This window comes from Nymphalis io, chromosome 11 (assembly GCF_905147045.1).
Source record: "Nymphalis io chromosome 11, ilAglIoxx1.1, whole genome shotgun sequence".
NCBI lineage: Eukaryota > Metazoa > Arthropoda > Insecta > Lepidoptera > Nymphalidae > Nymphalis > Nymphalis io.
Genome location: NC_065898.1, coordinates 9,537,423 through 9,565,257, shown reverse-complemented (window position 1 = coordinate 9,565,257; position 27,835 = coordinate 9,537,423). Strand labels below are relative to the sequence as shown.

Below are 27,835 nucleotides of genomic sequence, written 5' to 3'. Positions count from 1 at the left end.
AGATTAAATAAGTTAGTACTTACAGTCAAGTGAAAAAGGTATCTAAATTCAAATGCAGCAGTACAATTGTTCGACTTTTTCGATTAATATTATATTTTTCGATTAATATTATAAAATAGCAAAATCACGGCTTCACCAGCATGGCTTCGGTTTGTGATGAAACATCTCCATTAAAATCTGACATTTTAACGTAAATAATGCGTAATTGAATTAAATTATTTAATAATTGCGAACGTTTTCAATAAAGATATTGTTGTTGTTGTTTTGGTAACTCGCAAATAGCCGTCTTTATTAAAAAAGAGTCTTATTTTGTAATAACAAACAGGCAAAGATTTTTTTTTATTTTTACAAATATTTGTGTTTGATGTAAAATGAAGTTTGATTTTAGATGATTGTTACACAATCACATTAAAACACATTCACATTATAGTTGAATGTTTCGAAGCCGATATGCGATGCTCAATTATTGGTTAAAAACAAATATAATCTGTTACTACAATAAAAACCCCTTAGAGAAATAATCACAGCTAGTAATTTGTTAAGGTTAGGTAAACCTGACTATTTCATACATTTTGTCATATTGGTTGACGCATATATATGGTTAGTCAACCGCTTCTATTTTTTAACCTTCTTGAATAAAAAAAATAAAAAAAAACATTCAAACCGAGCTAGTAGTTCCTGAAATTAGCGCGTCAAACGTATTAGCTTTATATTATAAAAATATGTACATATATAAAATTATACTTATGCATATATACACGTAAGTATAATTTTACTCCTGGTCAGCGTATAAAATCATATTTGCACATAATTTATTTTGTGAAGATACTATTATATTAACACATGAATAACTCATAATATATAATCGACATACCGTATGCCATTTCAATGTGGCGTCATTACTTAAGTGTGAAATTATGTTAACCACTCCGACGCTCCGAACCAGCCAGACCAGTACTTTATTTCCAACTTTTTTCTAATATCTGGTTGACATTTTATAAAATACGACTTTTTCCGACGTAACTTCGTAGAGGTACTATTACTAATTAGATTTTCTATATATAGTTTACTCTCGGAGCAATCCATACGCAGGCGAATAATATTATTACTATTTACAATTTCACTTTTTTATGACAATATAATACAAATGTTAAAATAGTTTTATCACTTTAAATAATATTTACCATATGTACATAAGGTCAACAACTTTCTTAGGTACAATATAAAGTTCTATTTGAATTATCACTAAGTGAAATCTAGTATTAAAATAATTCATCAGTGTATCCTTAGCAAGTGACCGGAGGAAATGATTTATCAGGGTGTAGTACGTGATTTGCGAGCGCCGTGGAGCCGATGTAATCGCAGGAAGCGACACCGGCGCGGGCGCAGACGCTATGATCAATCTGCAGCGGAACTTATCTATCCACTGCTGCTAGCCAGCTGCTAGCCGTGATTCATAATAGTGCGATAGCCTTGTTTATTCTACAGCGAGTTGCCTTCGGCAACCTGAAATGCCCGGCTCATGCAAATATATGCAAGTCGCGATCGCGATGTAGGGAAGTAGAGACACATCATAAAACAACATTGGAATTAATAATTTTCTTTACAATAATTATAATCAAAGAAGAAATTAGTCATCACACTGCTTTACTGTACATGAAGGAATGTCAAACACGAGACAATTAAAAAAATAATTAAGGAAATAAGAAAAAGCTTATGAATCTTAGAGACTCGTCTGACTCTTGCTATGATTAAAAAGGAATTATAAACGCAATCTAGTCAGTAACTATTCTAAGTCGCGGCACATTAAAGCCTCTATTCGTAGAAGTCTTCGTAAAAACCAGTCTGTAGGCGCGCGCTACTGCTCGCGTGCTGAGCGCGCGCCTCCCGCTCCGGGACGCACGCGCGGGCGCACACGTAGCGGGGACCCAGTATATAAAGCCCGCTGCCCTTCCTGATTCAATCATTCCCTTCGTACGCTCCGTGTGTGCATGCCGCTTGCTATCACGCAACCTTGTAAATACGTAGTCGTAGTTCGTCGGATTAAGTTTATCGTAGTCTTAATTAATTAAAAATGTGTCTCGCTAAAGAAGATTCACAATCGCCGGAAAAGGAGGTTCAGTCACCTCGTTCTCCTTGGATGAAGCTCTTGAATCGTCAGGTATGAATCATATTTTTATTATTTTCTTTTGAGATTTATCTTTGATTTGATAAAACTTATCAATATTGTATAGGAGAACTATATTGTCGAAGTTTCTACATTTGATATTGATATGAATATCAATTTATAATCAGTTGTTAACTTTCGTTTCATTTATTACAGAGCTCAAGACCAAGGCTTCCACGAAAAGTGACAAGCTCCACGCGTGTGAATCTAAACAAGTGCTGGTCGAAGCTTGGAGAATTGATCTCTAACTCTTCACCTCGCACTGACCTGCCATCGCATAAGACTGTCTATCCCGAAGAACCCGTTTTAGTGCCGTTCTCCGAATACTTCTATCCCGTGGACCCGGTCAAACCGGTTCCGGTTGAAGATAACGACAACGCCGAAAATCAGAATATCCTCAACTCTAGCCGGTTTGAACTCATCTCAGAAGAAGAGATCAGTGACAACATGGCCAATGAAGTTCGAGAAATCTGCTACTCGGCGACCAAAACGAGCTGCTTTGTATGTAAGCTATGCTACTAACTTGTGCTTCTACAAAATCACTTTCGTCTTCCAGTAATTTTTCGAACAGTTTTAATTTTGGTACTAATGCAGTGAAAACAAAATCGTGTCTTCCAATATTAGATTTAGTGAGTGCTCTGGCAGCACATCCATGTCTTCCATTAGTATTAGTGACTCGTAATTCTGGTACATCTTTATTCGAGTTGATATTGTGATTTCAGTTTATGTGATCCTAGATATAAGCCTTAGATATATTCGAGTTGATATTTAACAGAAAAAGATGTACTAGAATTTCACGTAAATTAGTTTTTGATATTGTAACCATATAAATTGTCCGTCATGTTTTGGTAGACAGCTTTAATGTCAACTGCACTGTAATTATCAATGCACCGATTTCCACCTAACTTCTTAACTATGCTCCTTGAAGTTCATACTTTCAATTATGATACATCTGTCGAAAGTCTTCCATTAGTTTGTAAGGATTTTGTCTGTGATATGAAGAGTACATGAATTGAAGCTTTAATTAGAATAGGAAAAATATAGATTTTATGAAATTATTATAGAATTCGGAACACTAAGTTCAATCGAAAAGTATTTAAACTGAATTCGACATCTTCCATTGTAACTTGGATTCATGTTTTAATACAAAATTCTGCATCAAATGTATTCGATTGATATTAGTGTTATCATTTATTGTATATAGTTTTATCTTCTAAAACTATATAAATTATGAGAGCTTTAATAGAATTAAGGTAGTTAAGAAAAATATTAAAATTTTCTATACTTCTTTCTTTTCGCTACTGATTTTCTTCAATGTTCTCGTACGTGTATTCGTGCAAAAATAGGTCGAACGTGCCAATCTTAATCTTAAATCTTCCATAGTTTAAGGGTTAGTAAGTTAATTGTAAGGGTAGGCTTTAAGTTTTTTTTTGGTCTTAATCTTTAGAAAATTTTGTCGATTTTTCCCTCATGTTAATTATTAGGTTAAGTTTTTCTTTTTTATTATTCTTAACTCTATTCTTGTATTTTAGTTTTAGATTAGAAAATAAACCATTTTGTAGACTGATTGTTAAGTAACTTCAAGACTTTCGTTTGATCTCTGAATCTTAATAAAGATACATACTATTATAATAAAACTTATTTTTATTCCAATAAATATACCCTATAACATTTTATAATATTAAGTAGGTATATTTTATTTATATAAGCGTATTTTCTGAAAAACCTAAAAAAAAAGAAATTAGTATTATTATTAGAGCTGATGGTTATACAAATACAATTAAATAAAAGAATTTATTCCCAAGTTCATTTTTGAAACTCAAAAAATATATTTCAATTTGATAGTCAAAAAAAAAAAATAAGATGATTTCATGATGATATGGAAAAAATTAGACGACAAAAATGGAACTCATTGAACAATGGCTTAAGACTTTTTATTAAGAATTCAAAACTCGTAACCTCTTCAATTGTAACAAAAAAAAAACAATACCAGTCGTGTTTGTTTAAATTGACATACATAACAATTCAGATTAATGTAATTAGACGGACACGAGAAAATGTGAACTATTATTATTCCAAGATCGATCCCCATACGACAATGTTCTAAGATCGACACAGTTTATATTTCTTAATGTTGGTACTTGTAGCATTTACCCAACGAGACGATAGCGTAAAATTACCATAACACTAATTAATTCGTAATTTATAGCGTCCTTCATACAATATACAACATATACAATATTATAAAGCTACTATATGTCTATGCTCATATTATAAAGCGGATAAGTTTGTTTGCTTAAACGCCCTAATCTCAGGATCTACAAATGAGTGCTATTTTTTTTCTAGATTATAGAGTTAAGTGATGATGATGATGATGATTTTTGTAGAATGAAAACCATAAAAATCGCATTGAAAGTCAACAGTACGTACAGTAACAGCCTGTGAATGTAAGAATGCTGGGCTACGGCCTTCTCTCCCTTTTTGAAGGGACGGTATGGAGCTTATTCCACTACGCTGCTCCATTGCGGATCGGTGTAATACACATGTGGCTGTATTTCAGTGAAATTATACACATGCAGGTTTCCTCACGATGTTTTCCTTCACCGTATATCACGAGATGAATAATAATCACAAATTAAGTACATGAAAATTCAGTGGTGCTTGCCCAGGTTTGAACCCACGATTATCGATTAAGATTCACGCGTTCTTACCAGCTAAAGTCAACGCTTTCAACTAAATAAAAAAACTCGCACTAAGCACACTGATGATGAGAAAAGTTTTTGTGTTAGCCGATTTATTGTTTGATTTAATAGTATATAAGTCACGCAACAACCCACCGAGGCGGATCAGGTAGTACTTACATAAAAACCTAAATTAAAATTGTGATTTAAGAAGGTATTAAGTTCACCAATTTTTGACAAAATCTAGTTTCAAATCTTGTAAATTTAAAAGTTTCATGAAGGTTACATTGCTATTTTAGATTTTATATTGCAAAAAAGTTATATACTCGGCGGTAGGTGTACTTATCACATCTTCTACTGTCAAACTGCAATACTTAGTATTGTTGTGTTCCCGTTGGAAAGGTGAGTGAACCAGTGTAACTGCAGATTCATCGTATAACATCTTAGTACCCAAGGTTAGGTGCGATCGGTTATGTAAGTACCCAAGGTTAGGTGCGATCGGTTATGTAAGAAATATAACGCCGCTAAAATCTGTGTCATACCACTTACCATTAAGTGGCCTGGCTTTCTACCTATATTATGAAAACAAAATAAGACTAATTTTAATACTTTTAAGAAATCTTCCATGATGCCAGATATTTTATAATAATTTGCTCAGTTCCTATCGTATAAACAATAACAATATATTATTACTTTGTATTTGTAATGCTGTTATTTATCTTATTTTATGTATTATTCTTTACCGATTGGCTCATTATGCAAACATTGTTGCCGTTGCTTGAATAATATTTATATAAATCAGTCACATCCAAGATATATTTAAACTCTACACAAGTATAGAATAAACCGAAGACATTACTCTATATATATATATATATGCCGCTTTACTTTTGCCACTTTTCTCGGCTTTATATATATATGCCGAATATATATAAAGCCGAGATGGCCTAGTGGTTAGAACACGTGAATTTTAACCAATGATCGTGAGTTCAACCCGGGCAAGCACCACTGAATTTTCATGTGCTTAATTTGTGTTTATATTTTTTTAATATATTAATTCATCTCGTGCTTGACAGTGAAGGAAACATCGTGAGGAAACCTGCATGTGTCTAATTTCATTTAAATACTGCCACATTATATTCTACCAAACCGCATTGGAGCAGCGTGATGTAATAAGCTCCAAACCTTCTCCTCAAAAGGGAGAGGATGCCTTAGACCAGCAGTGGGACATTAACAGGCTGTTACTGTACTGTTACTGTATTACTTAGAACCCTAATAATAATCTATACTTTAATATTATAAAGCTAATGAGCTTGAAATTTTCAACGGGTAACACAAAAACTCTTCGATGTTTTTACGTTAGCCCATTGTTGAGCTTGACGCTGCTTGAACTTGAACTTCACGCTACGGCCCGAAGGAGTCGTAAACATAAACGACAACCGATTTACCAAACTGTACTATCACTTAGTTAATCAATGTACTCATTATGTATTCATTATGTGTCAAGTATATTATATATATAATATTATCATTTAAATCAAATAGGTTAACATCTCCGGGCATCCCCGCAGCTTGTTGTATAACAAGATAAAATGTGGGTTTATTTAAATTTAAAATAAATCAATCTATTTAAAAATACATACCTACGTGTTTTTTAATAGTTACATCAATATACTAATATAATTTACATAGAGAATTTAAATAAAAAATATGCAAAACAGATTATAAATTGTATTTATAGTATTTAAAAATAGTATGGGTTACATTATAAATAAATATTTCGGACGTAAATAATTAGAAAATCGGGAAAAACATTCTAGAAAATTGCTATTATATCGTTGTATTATGTTGTTGCCTTTAGAATTCATGTTCTTAATTTAAGCGCGTCAGACGAATAAATAATTACATACACAAATACATACATAACTTATATTTTTATGAAATAACGATACGATATGAAAGTTAACCTTCAATTATTCAAAAATAAACAAATGATCAGAATATCAATTTATTTCCGTTGAATACTTACCTGCTCGTGGTCGTTAACCACTTAAGAAATAGCGTCAACAGAATAAATCACGTTATATAACTGACAATAACACCAAAGGGTACTTACTACTTTCTTACTTACTTACTTACTTAAGACAACATAAGCAAAAAAAAAAAAACATTTTACATCGATCTCAAATTAATTGGACTGCACACACATATGTATATACCACACACCGAACACACTTCAGAACTGTTTTTTACGAAACAAATATTCAGTATGGCCATAATACAAAGTATAATCTAAAGAAATAATAGATATCGGCATTACGTGTCAGGAAATATTATAAGATACGTGACATTCTATAAAAGTTCTGGATGTCCATTTAAAGGGTATAATGCAACGCGGGTAAACGTTTAAGAATGATAAATCGGTTATATTTCTAAGCGCGATTCGTTCCAATCCTGCGATATCGGACGGAACAAAAGTGTACGACACCTTAGCTCATGTCAATGTCGTTCACAAAGGTAGTTTTAAACGTAGCAAAGTCCCGCAGGATGCGGTAATAGGTTACCGTGAAATCGGGGCGCTGTGTCGAATCGCAGAAAAATTTCGGTTTTTCGGTTATTTCTTAGGGATTTGTACGGGCTTTCTTCGCCGATTCGTAACGCTAAACGGGTGTCAGTATTACAAACACATGCTCTTTGATTTAGCCTAGTTCTCTATTCAGAAATCCGCAACGGCTTTTCGATTTCGCGACAGATTACACGGCTTGCGACGCGTTACATTGATGTTGACTTACCTTCCGTCACAGCTGCTAGATGCCTATTTCATGGTTTTGACCATAAGAAATACATATGTCACCTAAGCAAAGACATTAAATAACTTTTGCTAGATAATTTATAGATTTCTGATCTTGGAAATTACTTCGTGTTTTGAACCATTTCGTTATTCTAAATCTTTGCCATAAAAACACAATTGAAGCTGATCCTTAAAAAAATGCCATTAATCTACATCACAAAGCAGCATTAAAATGATAATCCGCTAGGAAAGGCTTCTGCTCTTCCTCACGACGTGTTTCCTTTAGTGTTGAGTATATGATGAATAATTATGAACACAAATTAGGTACAAGTAAGCTGTGATGATGATTACTGTATTAGATTAACAGTAAGTTTACTAACTTAACTACAAAGGAATTGAAATTAAATTAATAGCTGAAAATATTACATTATAATGAAAATATTTATTAATATACAATTAGGGTTAGAAACGTCGTTTTACAGTTAAGATCCACATACAACAATTAACGCAGCGATATCAATTAGAAGTAATAGCTAGTAATTATCCTTTTGCTTGACGAAGGTTGATCCTTTTTTGTATAGAAGATGGATATGAAACTTATTCTATCACGTCGCTCCACTGTAAAAAAATTTTTCCTGTGAACTTATCAGGAAGTCATCACGATACCTTCATTTGAGATCCTAATAACTTATTATTATATTTAAAATAATTTTCCATGATTAAGTTGTTTTAACTCAGTTTTCAAGATATATTTGTTGAAATAATTAAGACTATATGATTACGTTATTTATTTAGGGAGGTGTGGAATGAAAATTAATCTATTAAATAAGTTGGTAGAACAAAAATATTTTAATTTTAATTGTTTCTTTTAAACACAACACAAGTTTTAATTATAAACATTTATAATTTTAACTCTAAATGAAGAAATTTTATCTAAAATCTAAATAAACGATTGAATTAACAGAAAAATCATTGCTTCTACGCCGATTATTAAGGCGATATTTAAGATTTTAATGTATATTCTGTGTTCACTATAATTATAATTCTCTATTACTTGATTGTATACATAAAAGAAACTATATATAGTCAAACCTACGGTTAAATTAAATATATATTTTTTTCTTTATTTAAGAGGGGTTTGGTCACCGAGTGATCACGCCACCCCTATAGGAATAACTGAACATAATAAATCAATTTACAAAATCAACCTATAAATAACAAAAATTAAATAATTCTATGTCTTAATCCTACTTGTACTTCTCTATATAACATTCAAGACTGATCCGATACAGGATAGGCCAGTATGCTGTTAAAAGCTCCTATATCTAATAAATTATTATTTAGTTAATATTTAGTTTTTGTATTCCCATACATTTCATTTTGTTTTTACTGTTAGAAAAATATGGTATAATTGAAGCTTTTGTAGATGACTAAAGGGGGGGGGGATAATAGTGTGAGTGGACCTATTCGTGCAGATTAGCGGTAACATACAAACACACACAGCTTTGTATAACACTATAGTGATTATACAAATACTCAGTGTTAGAGCTTAAGCTTTCCGCAGCAACGGTTTCTATTATAGTGTACCGCATCTTTCAAGTCCATACAGCTGTGAAAACCAATAGAACTTGCCACTTGCCTTGTTAAAATTCACAACTTGGAATGTTTTGTGCAAAACAGCATCGCGTAAAATAAACAAGTCTCGCGTGAAATTCGTATGCTTGTTTAAACCTCCACCAAAAATCGTACTTACTTTGGTATACGAAAAACATTATTTTGGACCTTATGCCCATGATAATAACAGTAATATATATTTTTAAGAGTTGTGATTAACGTGGTATCTGTATCAAGAGTTCACGCATCAATATTTCGTCAACAAGAGGTGATCAACAAAGTGCCGCTATTAACATTTGTTGAGGTATTTTCGGTAAAAAGACCTTTTAAGGGTGCGAATGAGGCTTTCATCCTGTTTGGTTTCGAGAAAAACATGTTAATTTCGACCCAAAGATATCCACACGGGCGTGAATTTAAGCACTATGCCGACCGACGTAAATAAAAAAAAATATCTCAATCTACTAAATGATCGACCATTTGCCAACTGCTATTTATAATCTTAAGAAAATATTTATTCAATGCTATCAGCACTCAATTTTAGTATATTCGTCGTTTTACTATAATTATACACATATCAAATATAATTTATTCATAACGATTTGTGTACATTATCGTTAATTCAATGTTTTCTTGATCAGTTATAAAGTTGTTGTTTCATTGTCAAGAAAATATATTTATAATGGTTTTAATAAATATATAAGGTGATTAAAACGTCGTTAAATAATATATTTAACATTTAATATAATAAATTCGTATTTATTAAATTAAGGTATAACCAAACACATAATTTATTAATGATATCCTTATGCCTACAGATATTTCAAAGATTTATATAGATTTTATATAGATTATGTACAGTACATCATCAAGATATATCACTTACTATTCAATATAACAATTAAATATACCGACCTTATATAATAACTGCCTCATCGGTCACGTGGCTAGCTTATTAGGCTGATGATTGCGAGGCAAAAATCTTAGTTTCCGGGACCTGGTAATAGTAATACCGTAAAGGATTTTGGTTGTCATGTTACATTTAACATCCATTAAGATATTCCATAAAATTAAATGTAAAGCTACCACCAGTACATTTAACTGAGACGAAGTGGCAAAAAACTCAGTAGCAACTCTCTTATCCACCAATTCAATAAAATATATAGATTAATTTAATATAATTAAATTATTACGCCTGTTTATCGCCTTATGGGTTTCTCTGTCAAGATTTCAGACAAAGCTCGAAGCATGAAAGTCCAGTATTTACACTTCCATCCCTCGGACATCACGTAAAGAGGTGGCGGTGGTCTTAGCGACAGAATAATTAGCTGTTGGCCAACTGATTCCGAGATGCTACTGGAATTTCCGGACTGAGAAATCCAATAACTCTTATAAAGGCTCGACTGAAGTTTACACCCAAGACATCTGGATCTGAGACAAGGTAACTTTGTATTACTAGACAAACAAGTCAGTAAATTTTATTTGAATCGAATAAATTATGAGCAAAAAATCTTGCAAGTGTTTCACTTATTACGTATTAACACTTGATACTTAAAGATATTTTACGGCATGTTTTTTCGACTCAAGTAACTGTGGCTTTTAACAGCATTAAGGTTTCCGTTTCCACTTCATTGTGGAACTGATAAAAGTCGAGACAGTGACGTTTTAATGTTAGTCACTAACACCTTAAAGTGACCAAAAGAAATGTAAAAAAAAAAAGAATACAGTCGATATTTTGACTATAAATTTATTATAAATTATTTATGTCATATATGTAATATCGTGTAATAAAAAAATCATATATTTTTATTCTAACAAATGTATGTAAAGGTAGCGATTAAAAGTTACATATTTATATTCGTAGGAAAATAGAACAATTTAAATGTTAATAAGCGTTCACTTTATGATTCTACTTGAAAATATTTTTCCATAGCACAGTATAATGCAATATGTTACTTATATGTATATACATCAAAAACTTAAATACATTACCGTACCATGTTTTTTATATCATCTTAAAAATATAAAAACCGAGATTAATATGTAACCACTTACAACACAAATGTTAAGGTTAAGACTTATGTAACACTTCGGTCATTCACGCAGAACGGAAACATGGAAATGACATTTTGCAAGTCGCACTTCGTAAGGACACTGTAATGAAAGGCCAGGAAATCGTTACTTAAAACACATAATTAGTTACTTAAGTAACACTTCCGATTGTTCGTAGGGTGTGTAATATAACTACAAATGAAGGATAAATAAAATCTTTAACTGTAACATTATCCTATTTATATATTTTATATGCACACTCATATATTAATACTGATTTATTATTATATTTCAATAATATTACAATTGCAGGCAACGTAGTAAGTAGAAAGAAGTATGTTGATTATAACAGCGTTTAAGGTTTTAAAAAGAAAACATACACTTAATTTGAAGCAGGTAGTTTTAGTCTACACATACATATTTTTAAAAGGAACCAAATCACGGTTTTTAATTAATTTATAAATTTATCTTTAAACTCTCAAAGTATGGTTACTATAAAATAGCGTTTTATCTTGAACTTGACGCAATCGGAAACAGTGACAACACTACCATTAGTGGCAAATCAGAAACACGTGACGCCAAAATTTGATAGTAAAAAATCACATCCCAGTTTGTTTTTATAAAACATGGCTACAAGTGGAAAGAATACAATCTGCACGTGTAGCGGCAATTTAGTGCGGTTTTAAATTACAGCGCATTCCTTTTTTAAACGGAAACTGCAAATTTTTGGGTGCTGACAAAAAGAACGGTAGAAAATTTTAATGCCAAATAAGATACTTTAAGTACTAATATAAAAAAAAATGAAGCAAAAGTTGCTAGTATTTAACCTCAGCGTCCCAGCAAATCGCATCGGACTATGACACAAAAAATATTTTAAATTGTATAAATATTTAATAACATTTTTTATCATTTGTAAATAAAAAAATACTTTATTAGTGAAGTCTATTATATAACATCTCGTCTAATTGCCTGCAATGATTCATTTAAAAAAATCACAATGTAATTGAAGTTTCATCTTTTATTGAACTTTAAATTAAACCTTAAAAATTATAATTTCAAGAAACATGTCAATTGAGATTGCGTTGAAGCTTATCTTTTTTTGCGTAAAAAAATCACCCAACGATGCGGTCATTTTACAAAGACGAAAATGATAAAAAAACCTTCAAAAATCATGCCATTCAAAAACATCTTGGGTTAAAATATTCTTTATCTATCTTTACAAAAATCCTTATTTTTTCGATCCTTTGTAATATAATACCGACTGACCGAGATTTAAAAAATTGAAAAAGTTGCCGAAAAAATTTAATTGTATTGCGAAATTTGGCCGAGTAGCCTTGGGGCAGGATCGACACAGGAAATGACAGGGCGGCAAAAACTCAATAGAAGCCTACGAAACGTCTACGGTTTGATGGATCGACCTAACACAATCATTCGCTACGACGTCACTAAAACGATTTAAAGTGCCCCTTAGGATGAAGTGATATTATTCAATTACATGCTCATGAAAACTGGACTTTATGGACAAGTTACACATGATATTGAGATTAAGCTTTAATATCATAACATTTTGATACATAATTGCCAAACAGTTATTTTGCAATGTATACTGTTTTGTTATTGCAATAGTTTATTTAAAAATATAGTGTCAAAGAAAACCAAACTGTAAACAATTAGTATAGAATCCTTTTTAGCTATAATGTAATGGTGGTTATAACGTTATGGAAATAGTGCACCAGTGTAACCAAATAGTTGGAACACGTGTTTGATGGCCACTAGAAAACCATTGGAGCTTGTTTACTGGAATCGTGATAACAGCGACCCTTTTATACGCGTGGGTTGGAGTTATACGACGTGATTTATTTATACACTTAGGCACATATAACTAACTCCTAATTTAATTAAGTAATGTCATTAAATTAAAAATAAAAATTAAGTGTCTTTTTTAATTTACTGGGTCTTAGTATAAAAATAAACAGCATATATTGATCTGAATAAATAAACAAATTTATTTATTTATGTTTATCAGATATCATAACAAAAAAAAAATCATCCAGCCATCATATGAAACCGCTCGAATTCACGTACCTTATTCTATAATCTTTAAAAACTTTTGAAGATTTCGACAAAAAGAATTAAAAAGTGGGCGGAACTTTTACTGTCATTTCAGTTTCGAGTATAATAGTCGGCGGCATCGTTCGTGTCGGACTATTATCTAAAAAAAATGAAAAAAATACCTTACCCGCCTTAACAATCGAAATCTTAAAAGGAAGCGTAGCCTTGCGAATCTGGGCAATAAATTCCTATTGATTGAATTTCGGACTCACGCTGCGCTATAGGGGCTCATTATAGTCTCGATAATTTTACATTTTTTTGTCCGCGCAACGTACATTTAACATTGATTTTTTATTATATATCAAAACAATTTTAAGTTTTCTTTTAGTTACATTAAAAATATTAAATTGCAATGTCTCGATCATCATCAGCCAATCATAATCCACCGTTGGACACAGTGCGCCAAATCTTCCGGTTCTCCACCTTCCACTCGAGTCCCGCCACCTTGTTTAGATCATAATGATCAACACCTTTCTTGGCAAGATTACAAATACGCAAAGTAAACTACTTAATACGAGTAGCTACTTAAGATTAAGCTTTGTTATATTACAAAATATAATATTAATATAATACAGTAACAGCCTGTTAATGCCCCACTGCTGGGCTAAGGCCTCATCTCCATTTTTGAGAAGGTTTGGAGCTTATTCCACCAAGCTGCTTCAATGCGGGTTGGTAGAATACACATGTGGTAGAATTTCAATGAAATTAGACACATGCAGGTTTCCTTACGATGTTTTCCTTCACCGTCAAGCACAAGATGAACTATAAACACAAATTAAGCACATGAATATTCAGTGGTGCTCGCCCGGGTTTGAACCTACGATCATCAGTTAAGATTCACGCGTTCTAACCACTAGGCCATCTTGGCATTAATATAATAATATTGCTTAATTTAATTATGGGGCAGTGCTGTCAAAACAAAACTAGCTGACGTTCAAGCTGCACAAAACAAAATTTTCAAAATGCTCTTTAATTACCCATATTTTACTCCAACCATTAAAATCCATACCGAAACCAAAATAATGAATATTCGACAAATATAATTTAACAATATTTGCATCTTTATCAAAAAAACCCTTGAAAAAAGTATCCATAACAAACTAACTTTTAGTTAGTTACGTTTAGTCGAGCGAGTCTCATTGTCCTACCAAAGGTAAGAACGAACTATGGCAAAAAAATGATCACATTTAAAGGAGTGCAACTTTTTAACAAAATACCCTCAAATATAAGAAATGTAAACTCGCATAACACATTTAAAACACGACTAGCCGCGTATCTTACAATAGATTATTCGCTTCTAAGCAAGTAGTCACAATGTGTTAATGAGAATGAATTAATAAAATTTCGACTAATGTAACAACGAACGATGAATAATTAATTTTAAGTTACATATAGTAATAACTAATTTTAAGTTTAACATTGTTCTAATGTATGTGACGTTAGTCTTACTGGGAATAAATATTCTTAAAACCTAAACCTAATATTTGTAAATTTTTTAATATAATAAAAGATTTTGATAATTTAAGATTTTGAGAGCCTCCAGTTCTTCAACATGATGATATCGAGATGTCTCGATAGTGTTAAGTAATTTCGAAATTAGACAAACTTGTCGCTCAGAATACTTACTGATATACTTTATTCATGTGTATTCTACCAACCCGCATTAGAGCAGCGTCAAGGAATAAGCTCTAAACTTTCCCCTCAAAAAGGGATAGGAGGCCTCAGCCCAGCAGTGGGACATTAACAGGCTGTTACTGTACTGTACTAATACTTTATTTATATTTTTCGACAAGTAGCTAATTACATATTACAGTTTTAACCAATATTTAATTTAATTTAATATTCATTTTAATGCAGTGTATCGATGAACAATGAAAGACTTCCGTGATTCATCTTCAAGGATATCTACTTCACTTGACTCGTGAATGGGCTGCGTGTGCGCAATCGATTACACAACGGTATTTCAAACTGAATAGCGGACGTAATATTTAAGGCTTCTCGGACTATGCAAAATTTCTTCAAAACTTTTTATCCTTCAAAGCGGATAATTCGTATTTCCTTATTATCTCTCCTTTTTGTACAATATGAAGTATTATGAATGAGTTTTTTTGTATCGATTTGATACGGACTCGTTGCTAATACAGCTTTGAAGAGATTCCTTTTGTAATTGTTATTCAAGTATAGTAGTATAAGTATTGAATGTACTCGTAACAGGAGTAAAAACTTGATACGCTCGTAAAATTAGACTCGTAAAAGGTTTTTGTGTTTAAAGTATTACTTTAAAATCATTTTTGATGCTTAAATTTATTTCCAAATCTGAATATTTATAGAACGTTTATCTATCTTCATATTTTGTGGAGGTATTTATAATACTTACGACACCCGGTTGGAACGAAGTTCTATTCCCTATATATTATGTATTAATAAAACTCGAATAATAATTAAATAATCTGCAATATAACATGTAGAAACAAGCGCAGTATCATTTTAGAAGTATAATTCTAACAAAAGTTTATTAAACAGCACGAGAATGGCCAAATCAGTTATTGTTTTTACAGATACTATATATATCGTATAAGTCGGACGAAGTCATTTTTAACGGAATTCATAAAAAGGAGGAAGTTTTAAATTTTTTGAAGTATGTTACCTCAGAAATTCCAGTTTGATCCCATTTAAATTTAAAGAAAAATTACCAAGCATTAAGGGGTAAAAAATTGGGATTGAATTTTTTGATTGGCCTTTAGCCAAAAAAAGTCTGTTTTTATAAAATTAAGCTTCTCTTGTTGCAGCCTAGCTCTCATTCGCCAAGTGTCTGGATTGTAACTTGCAATAAGAAACTTCGTTAAAATTATTAAATGTTAAGCTCCCAATTCTCACTGCACTTAACTTTTTGAGGTTTTCAATAAAAATACAATTGAGACTATCAATAGCATTTCGAAATACAACATTAAAAAAACCGTTTCATCGCTTTGATACACTTTATTTATTTATCGAACACCAAAATCCGACAAATCTTAACTAAACACCAACGAAATTCGTGACGTTATTTGCTGCCGCCATTTTGTTCCATAAACAAACAACCGTTTTGTTTGCAAAGATAACAAGAGTCAGTCCGAATCAACAAAACAAATATATGCTGAACACTTAAGGACGAGGCTGTTTAGATTATACGGAAGACCCTTACCCGGTATAAGGTCCTAATTTTTTTACAATTATATGAATATAAATCCTTTTTATTAGATGACTTAGGACCATAAGTATTTTATTAGACTTTCTATTGTAATCATTGTTGGCCAATTGTGTTCTAAGATGACATTCACAATACATAAGGAATAATAACAAATGAATATAAGAATCATACATCTTCAACAATATTTTAATAAGGTCCTCCAGACCGATTTCGGCCACGGCGGCCAATCTTAAGAGAGATTAGCTAACTGCACAGCACATATTATATGTACACTTTGTACGAGCTCGTCATATATTGCAAATAAATTATATGTGTATTAATACGTGAAAAGAGTGACTGCTATGTTTTTTCGATAGAATAAAAATTCTGAAGCGGTAATATTTTTATGTTTAATTGAACCTTGAATAAGCTTGAGCATGGTGAAATCGTTAATATCATATTAATTTGATTAAAAAGAAACAATAATTTCAGAGGAACCGCAACCTCTTATCGGTCTAATAAAATCATCAATTTTATTTTATTATATTTGTAAACATAACTAATTACGACGTTCAATTTATATTGAAATATTGAAAATTAAATATATAATCTCCTCTCTCATAATAATTTTCATAGAGATAATAAAAAAGTTCGCATAACATTTAAATCAATATTAATTCCTTAGATAATTAATTACTTAATCGAATTACCACAAAATTTACCGATCCATAATTCAATTAGGTGGCATAAATAGGGCTGACAGATTCCTAAGGGCCCATTCAGAGTGCACGTGCGACAACAATCGACTAACCCGCTGCGGGTCGCGCGAGGTTTCACAATACTGTCAAAGTATTGAACTTAGGTGTGACGGCTTCGTATAATAGCTCAGTGAGCGGTCATTTGACGTCTTTCGTACGGTTTGATTGCAATGTTGTAAGGAAAAAGCCTTTTTGAAGGACGAAGATAGATATAATGTGATTACGAGACGTTTTAAGTATCATAATCAGATTTATTTGAATAAATAATACAATTTTAATAAACATAGGAAGTTGAAAAGGGAAATGACAGAATTCTAATTATGAATCGTTTATTTTTAACAGTGACAAATCTTACATATGACATAAATTAATTTGCATATAAACATTAACACACATATAATAATATTATAGAATACATAATTAAAACATTACTCACAGTTAAATTTGATGTTAATTGAAATTGGACTCTAACTCTATTGAATTAAGGTACTCAATTAATTGTAATATTGTTATAACTAATGACGGCAATATTGGACCTGCCTCAACAATTTGTAGAGTAAACCGTGCTATCTATACAGGATATTATCAGCAGTTGAGCGACTTATCTTTTCCTACTTAGTACTGGTCGTGTGCTGCTTGACACCGTAAAAGGGTGTTTAGTTTCAAGTACCAAATAAATGCGTAGCTAATTTTGCTTGGAAAATTACTCTCGACTTCGTTCGCTTAAACTTGAATATTAGATATGCGATTGAGTTCTTTGATTCAAGATTATGCGAAATTGACTCATGATAATTTTATAGCTTTATGGCTTAAGGTTATGTTTATGGAGAAATCAATACAATTACTTATACTTAAATAACTAATATAATGTTAATAATTATAACAAATATATAAAAAAAAAAAAATATCTATTTAGATAAACTTTATTGTTAATTATGATACATAAAAATATGTTTATGGTATTTTATTTGCATGTCGAAGCAATGTCTTTAATAGTTCGCATCATTGCTATTGCATATTTGTCACTTATCTGTTGATACTCAGTGATTTGTTTTTAAATTTGTTAATGATGATAAAACGTATTTATTTATTATATGAGGTATTTTTTCGAGAACACTCACACATGCACTATATATTTTGTATTATATATGTATATTGTCGATTTAGTAAAAAATTGGCTTTCAAAACAATGTTTACTTTGTTTAAGAGACATGACTCTGAAAGCACTAAAGAAAATTTGATTATTAGGTTCGTATTAATTATAAATATTTTTTTATAAAAAGTATTTTTTTTTTTTTTATAGAATAGGAAGGCGGACGAGCATATGGGCCACCTGATGGTAAGTGGTCACCAACGCTCTTAGACATTGGCATTGTAAGAAATGTCAACCATCGCTTACATATCCAATGCGCCACCAACCTTGGGAACTAAGATTTTATGTCCCTTGTGCCTGTAATTACACTGGCTCACTCACCCTTCAAACCGGAACACAACAATATCAAGTATTGCTGTTTTGCGGTAGAATATCTGATGAGTGGGTGGTACCTACCCAGACGAGCTTGCACAAAGCCCTACCACCAGTAAACTTGCGTTTCCTGCGAGTTCTTCTAATTAAAATCTACGTTTTTCGTTCTATAAATATATAATTTATTCAAGATTATCATGATCAACTGATTCTTAAAAATATACCGGTTAGTACTTAAATGATTAGGTTAGTAGGTAAAGGAGATTATAAATCTGGTTTTAATATTATATATTCAAATTTTAAAAATGCAATCCTAAGTTAAGAAAAAACGGGTTTTTCAATTACTCTTAAAATATATTATAGTTCAGAAACTTAACAAGAACGAACCTTACACATCAATTACGTTCTATTGTCGTATTAAGAAATAATTCCAGCGATACAAAATCTTAAGTAGAATTTACGAGACATCACCAATCTCATGCTGTTAAGTTGTTTACGTATAAAATAGAGCGCGTGTTAAATTCAATAAAATATTAGAGCATGGGGAATACAATGAAGCATAAGAACGAAGTGGCGAGGTGGTAAGGTGGTGCGGTGGTCTCGCCTCCCGCGGTGATGCTCGTGGACGTGCAAACATAGTCGCCTTTGCTCGCTAAATTTCTTGTTAAGGTTGGGTTTCGCTATCCTGGCAAGGCAAGAAATCATGGTTAAAAAATAAATTTAATGCTATCATTGTTTTTGTATTGTTATAGTATGTTTCTTTTTTTTGTTATTAGAGTAATTGTATGATTACTTTTATATTACTTTTATTATTATAAATAATACATAGTAACAATGGAGATACCTTATTATAATATAATTTATCTTATTTTAATATAAGAAATATTGTAGTATTTGTTGTTCAAATAAAGCCTAATAAGTCCTTTAAACTTAAATGTCTATTTAACGAAACCGCACCTTAAGTACGTCCTCGTGACTCGCAAGAAAACGCTAACTGTCCCACAGGGGCTTTGTTTCTTTCATTCGTAAGGCAAATATTGGGCCAGGCTTATTCAGAGTTTGCAAACACATCTCGTCTGGGTGGCCGCTAACAATGCGCTTCTAAGAAATTCCGTGACAACACTCCAAATATAGTGATTATACCCTAATTGTCTGTGCACCTGGACTTTTATTTAGTTCTTAACAGGAACGTCATGTTTAAGGAAGGATGGAGTTGTTTAATTGATGACCACTCATTGTGGTTGTAGGACAAGTCGCGAACAATTTCAGCGAATGACATCTGTACAGGCTTGAAAGTGCCCGCGGGGTGCATTGAAAACAATTGATTGAAAAACGCATAATAATGTCAATTTATATATAAAGTTGTAAAGAATCTGACAGATGCCAAAAAGATTCATTTTTTATTTAAACGTATGTTTTAATTAAGTATATTGGGCTTGAAGTTAATAGATGTGTATTATGCAATTAAATAACTGAGACTTGTTTCATTATGGGCAGCATTTATTAAAATATATTATTAACAATATAGTTTCACTATTTAATGGTAATATTGATAGAATTGATTATATAGACTCGTTTATATAGTGGTAGTAGTAGTCAGGTCATTAAAAACTTATAAGGATTTTCTATAAAAATAATTAAGTAGCAGCTTGGAGTTTGGAAGTGTTAACACGGCCAGTGTTCATATTCCTATTGATTTCCCTTACCATTCCATCTATCAATTAAAGAATCAGAATAAAAAGGATAAAGTAACCTAATCGTTTAATTATTCAGGCTTAATATTTATTTAATGAAATGATATATAATTTCTATAATGTATTACACGCATGTCTAATTAATGTAGTATCTATTATGAAAGTTACGTGTTATATAAGACACGTCATACTATAATTCAATAATAACTCGTATTTTATTGTAAATATATACTTAATCATCATCATCATCATATCAGCCGAAAGACGTCCACTGCTGGACAAAGGCCTCCCCCAAGGATTTCCACGTTGGCCGATCTTGCGCTGCCCGCATCCAACGGCTTCCCGCGACTCGTTCTAAGTCGTCGGTCCACCTTGTAGGGGGCCTGCCCACGCTGCGTCTCCCGGTTCGTGGTCGCCACTCGAGAACCTTTCTGCCCCAGCGGCCGTCGGTTATGCGAGCAATGTGCCCCGCCCACTGCCACTTCAATTTAGCAATTCTTCGGGCTATGTCGGTTACTTTGGTTCGCCTGCGGATTTCATCATTTCTGATTCGATCTCGCAGAGAAACTCCGAGCATAGCCCTCTCCATTGCCCTTTGAGAGAGCCTTGAGCCTTCTTATGAGGCCCATTGTGAGCGACCACGTCTCTGTTCTTAATACCATTGAACAATCGCCAAAATATTTAATATGTTATTAATTTTCTTATAAAAAAAATTAACAATCAGATGTATAATATCAGGCTCAACGTTATATCAATATTGACATACATTCGGTCTTCTGTGTTATTTGCCTAAGTGTTTGTATGTGGTCTACGGAATTGAAGCCTATTCGAAACCCAGTCTGCTCAACGGGTTGGAAGTCATAAAATTTTTGGGCAAGACGATTCGTGATTACTCTCGTAAACGACTTGTAAATATGACTTAAAAGTGTAATGGGGCGGTAGTTATTTAGAAGAGCTTTATTGCCCTTCTTGAAAAACAGCACCACCACACCTCTGCTTCATCTCTTCGGTGTATAACAATTGTGGAGGATGGAATTAAAGATGTTAGCCAGCTCTCTCAGAACTGGTGTGCCTCCTGCGCACTGTGAGATTCAGGTGGAGGTACTCGTGATGAACATAAATAGCCATAGTACTTTTCGACTTCAGTTAGAATCTCTGGTTTTGAGGTGACGGTTGTGCCTTGTGTGGTTCTGAGTTTTGTCAGATATGTGACTTTGCAAGACCTTTGAGCCCCTATTGAGTGCTACGGCATCTTCAATATTCTGGGTATTCGCTCGTCTTGTGTCACGCCTTATTAGTTTTTTAACCTTCCTGTTAAGTACCTGACACTCAAATAGCGTCATATTCGGCTGTTCTCGTCCCCACGTCACCTCGTCAGAGTCCTCGCCTGAGAGCTTCGACTTACGTCCATTGCTCTTTTGTCGAAAGTAATTTTGGCCTATTTCGCGGATAACACGCACCAGACTATTGGCGGTGTCAATGTCCTGCTTGGTTTCCAAGTTGGCAAATCGGTTCTGTAGTTCCAGCTGGAATCTTTTACAACCAACATCGACCTGGGGCAAATTGGTCTAAGAGTCGACTTCATTAACCGCGATCGTTGGATATTAGTGTTAATATTCAGTTAGCATCTTACCAGGCGGTGATCATTTCCAGAGTTTACCCTGTTGATCACGGAGACATCACTGAATATTTGGCGCTTATTGAATAAAATGAAGTCGATATCATTCATCGTTATGTTATCAGGGCTTCGCCAGGTCCACTTCCTTTGGGGCTTTTTCTGGAAAAAAGAGTTCATCAACAATAATCCCTGAGCCTCAGGGAAGTTTACCAGCATTTGCCCCCGATCATTCCTGTGCCCATAGCCCAATTTTCCTACCCTCGATTCACCATCTTCTTGTACTTGTACTTTGGCATCGAAGTCATAACCATAACAATTGTGTAGAAGGTACGAGACAAAGCTTTGTGTAATATATAAACTTGAGTTATTTTATATACCTTAAAGATTAAATTTAAATGAGATTTTATTAAAATTTTATTACTTGGTGTTATGGTTTTGTGCAAGCCCGCCTGGGTAAGTACCATCCACTTATCATATATTCTACCGCTAAACAGCAATTACTAAGTATGATGTTCCGATTTAAAGGGAAGGATATCCAATGTAAGCATATGCACAAGCGACATTATATCTTAGTTCTCAACACTGGTGTTGTGTTGACGATATAAGGATTGGTTAACATCTCTTACATCATCAATGGCTATGGGTGATGGTGTCCATTTTTCATCTGGTGGTCCATTTGTCTGTCGTAAAAAAGCGACAGAGTATATTAATAAGAAAATATGTAAGTCATGTTCTGTGAATAAATCTAAATTTGAATACAATCAAATACAATAATTGCTCTCTGGTAGTTAGTTATAAATGACTGTTTTTCATCAAACAAAATATACTCCAAATAGAATAATATTTAATAATCGTCGAACAACTATACCTGTACTGTAGATATTCATACACAATATTTGTTGCCTCAATCACAATGAACACAAACCTCTTCTATATTCTACGGCTAACAGTAACAAGAAATATTTCATTCTTTCCTTAAAATCTCAACAATGAAATCGGCCTATCCTTTTTGGCCAATGTTTGGTTAGCTGCACGCGTATTGTCGATTCGGAAATCAATTTACGATAATTGTCATTTATTATGAAATAAATATGATCCTTTATCCGTCTATCTTTTGTAAATGCCTCCAAAAGACGATCACGTTTTCGTCATTCGCATTCAATTCGGTACATTCATCGAGATTAATTTTTATATATTTGTGCAGAAATTCGTCCATGCGTGCTGGAATGGTTTTCTTGTATGACGTTTGACAATAATTATATATAAGGTCCATACCTCGAGGGATATTAGGCAGAACGAGAATTGTGAAATGATGTCAAAGAATGTTTTCTCAGCTTATGAGCAGATGTTGATAACAAGCTCTTACATTCAATTTAACATCATTTATTAAATTATTTTTGATAATATTACTTACTACCCACTGAACTGGATGAGCCTAGTCATCATTCATTGTACGATATACAAATAATAAAATAATATATAAATGGTTACCATAAGTTAAATTATTATCTTTAATTAAAGGTTTTGTGTATTGATAAATTTACATATATATAATGACAAATTGAAAAAATCTAAAATTAACACCGAAGTTTATTAATATTTCTATGTATCTTTATAAACGAATAATAGCATTACGTGTGTTTAAACATAATATCATGAAATATTTGTATACCGTATCAGTGAAGAATCTTTCGAGAAAAATCGGCGAGAAATGCAGTACCTACGCGAACGTTGTTAAACTTTTTCATTAACTTTTAATTACTTGTATTAATCACATACAAATCACTCACTATTAGATTTTTGATCATCGTTATATTTCTGTAAAGGTTAATTTCCTCTATCTATAATGTTTGTTGACAGAAGTTTTAGGTTTATTAATTGGTAAGAGTAATGTATATGCAAAATTTTAGTATAGAAATTTTCTACTATAAATAAACTTCTATACCTTGTTGATATTATTATCATTACATATATCAAAGGATATATAAAAACATTTTCTATAATACCAAGCACAGGGGAAAATTCTACTAAAAAATTGTCATTTATCGCAATCGAACGGAAACGTAATCGTGACAGTTTATCCGTTTTCCTGTTATTTAATTTAATTATCGACTATTTGTATTAAATTTATAAATATGTTTGGTTTTGATTTAGTAATATATATCAACGTCATATCGGTTCGGTTCCGGTCCGAATAATCTATATATAGATTAGTCAAAGTTGGATTGAAATTGAAACGGAAACGGTTCGTAATCGTTGTAAATTACTGGCTTAGCTGTCAATAACAAATAGGATTAAACACGTATATCTTTAAAAAAAATAATAGATTTAAACTCTTTATTTATAGTTAGTACTTTGAGTAAGTTTCATATGTGTGGTAATTTTTTCATTTATATTATAACAACTATTTTATAATAAGAAATTTGGGATATAAATATATGTGTCGTTTTAAATTGAGAGGGCTATGCTCGGAGTTTCTCTGAAGGACCGAATCCTAAATGTGGTGATCCCACAGAGAACCAAAGTTATCGACATAACCCAAAGGATCAGTAAGCTGAAGTGGCAGTGGGTTGGACACATATGTCGCAGATCCGACAACCGTTGGAGTAGACGTGTTCTGGAGTGGAGACCACGCCTTGGCAAACGTAGCGTATGACGCCCTGCGGCTAGGTGGAGAGACGATATTCGCAAAGGGGCTGGCAGTGGATGGATATTGAGAGCTGAGGGTCGAGCTCAGTGGCGTGCCATTGGAGAGGCCTATGTCCAGCAGTGCACGACGAAGAGTTGATGATGATGATGATCGTTTTGAAAATATTTGCTATTTAATAAAGTAAACTTAATTTATTATTAAAATGTAAAAAAGCGTATAAGAATCCTTAACGTTCATATAAAATATATATTTAAAGCATCGTCTTAAAATTAACATGATGCATTTTAGAAAGGGACAGGGTTATTTATCAAGTCTATTATGTGAAATAGATAATAAAGTATCGAAACATTCTATAAAATTCTTCAGTTGAATGCTCAAGCGTGCTAAAATTGGCTTTTAAAGCGAATTTGTCTCCATTTTAAGTACTAAAAGGGCCATTAAATAGCTCTTTGTCCGCCATTGATTTGTAGTTGGCGAAGTGAAGTTATACATGGTGTAGAAATATATTTGATTTAAATTTTGACAACATTATAATTGTAATATTTAAATTTATATTTGCATTATAACTAACAGTCCTATATAACTTTTTTAAATGAAATGAGTTGAAAAATTTAATTAAATTGACTTTTAAATACACTTAACACGACAAAAGTTACAAATTATAATTAAAATAATTTAAATAAAATCGATATACGTAATTAAAAAAAAGTAATAAAACTATATCTAGAATTAAAATTATTTAAGCAACCTGTACTTGTAACCATTGACAAGCAAGATCATCAAACGATTAAACTCAACAAAGGTCCTAATAACGACAATAATAGACAACTCATAAGTCAAAAATTATTTCTTTGCTTCGAGAAATCCTTTCAGCAGATGATATTTAGCGTAAACACGTATATATTGGATAATGACATTACTATTATGTTTAAAACACCTTGAATGTCTGAAAGTATCTCTTTATATGATTTTTACTATATAAATATGTCATTGGCAATATCTACTCCCTTTTTTTTCCGCTGGAAAAACGCATTTACGCGTTTCCCCCACATGAGGTGGGGGGGGTATGTGGGGCTCGCCGGCACTGAAGGCGCCGGAATACCCACTAAAAAACCAGCGGTACCCACTCCGTCTTGTCGAAGGGGCGTCACGGGATCGCTTGCGCATCCTACCGTGACGCACCGACAATATCTACTCTCTAACAAAACTTATAGACAGCGAATAATTTAATAATTTAGAGATATGAGATGTTGGAAAATATACTTGATTACAAATATTCTTTCAATATGAACAAATTTAACGTGATATAATAACGTGACAATGCTTTTGAACATTCGGTTTTTTCTTCGAGCGTCATCACTTCGTTACCTCCTCCTTTCGGTTGTCGCCACATTGCCTAGCCAAATCTCCGGTCTGACTTAGTTACTGCTTAAGATTAATCAGCGGCCTAAGTAAGTTAATGTGATATATATATATGGTAACATGACGAAAAGTAAAGAGCCTACTTGAATAAGGATTTTTTAAATTTAATTATCTTACCTTGGGCATGGTCGCTTAACGTAATACCTATATACTTTAATAATAGTAATTAAATTTTTGTTAATAATATAAGGAAATTAATTCCTAAATCTCTAAGTTAAAACTCTTGTTTTGTACAACTGTTCCTACAGCTTTGAAGTTAACAGAATTATAATAAATAGCTATTTGCATTTTGCGCGATCAAATTATCCTGTATGTGAGAAGAGACATCGAGATTCGTTCAGATGGTTTAACAGAGTAAAGCCTGTCATATTTTCTTTTACATGAAAAAACGATCATATTACAATAATACAATAAAAAAACAGTATTGGCCGTCCTCGGGTAATAATTGTTGTAGTGATTGAGTAAGGTCACTCGTTCTTTAAACTAATTTTTTTTTTAATCATGATCGAAATTATTTTATTATTAAATGTTTTTATGTTTCCTTTTAAATTATCGTGAACCCTCAGTTAACATACACAGTTTACACCGGAGACAAAATTTTAGGTTCGTTTACGTTTTTAATTGAATACTTTGTTCTCTAGACGTGACTTTTTTGCTTTGGTATTTATTTGTTTCTCAACAATGTTGAATTATGTAAAGATTCATAATCTAGTAAATCGAATCGTATACAATATTTATTTATAAGTCATGAGAAATTTAATTATGTATTGATTGATAATTCCTATCTTCTTGTACATAAAAAAATGTGAAGTCCAATTTGGCTGGCGTGAATAGCCATCCACGTGTAGCACTGATTTTGTACCATTGTGTGTACCCGTATAGGATTAGTCCCTTCAAGATCCCTGATAACATCTCCTTTCAAACTACAAGATCAGATAAGGGCACCGAGTCCCTTTGTCTACTATTAAACTTGAGGACCCAATACGAAAATTGAGTGCTGTTTTTTTTTAATTTGTTTTCGACGGCTGACAGTTTTTGTGTCAATCACTACGTTTTTGTATTTAACGGTACTGGTCTGTCTGGTGATTTAGGATTCGTGGAGGATAAAAGTGTCCTGCTGTTAGTAAGAAAGAACCTTGGTGCCCTAAATGTGCTGAGTCATAGATCTAACGATAAAACTTTTTTCGTACAAAATATTTTTTTACGTGACATATTTGGAACGAAAACGTCGCCTCACCTTGTGGCAGTTACTATTATTATATATATGCAGTTAAATATATAATATACTGCTTTTAACTGCAAATTTGCAGGTATTAAAATTCACACTCCTCCGTTCTAACGATTTTATTATTTTAATACAACTCGATATGATAGTTAGTGTGATATACAATATAAAAATAATCAAAAATCACACGTTTTGTAGTAAATATAAAAATAATATAAATTATAATTTATTACATGCTTTTCATAATTCAGACTTATTTTAATGGGCACGGCTATTTTTTTACAAAATGCTCAACACTTATTTGAAATTAAAACATGATTATTTTATCAAGCTTACACTGGAAACAATTCCGATTTTGTTTTTTTTCTATCTTATTTATTAAAACACAAACATTATATCCTTATAAGACATAAGATACGT

General features: G+C 32.3%; 1 protein-coding gene across 1 annotated transcript; it reads left to right on the top strand.

Moving 5' to 3' along the window:
- Positions 1 to 1,981: 1,981 nt before the first annotated feature.
- Positions 1,982 to 3,435, top strand: LOC126771978 (uncharacterized). The gene is made up of 2 exons (XM_050492177.1): positions 1,982 to 2,161; positions 2,324 to 3,435. The coding sequence occupies exons 1-2, from the start codon at positions 2,075 to 2,077 to the stop codon at positions 2,687 to 2,689; spliced, it is 453 nt and encodes a 150-aa protein (XP_050348134.1). The 5' UTR covers positions 1,982 to 2,074; the 3' UTR covers positions 2,690 to 3,435.
- The last annotated feature ends 24,400 nt before the right edge of the window (positions 3,436 to 27,835 follow it).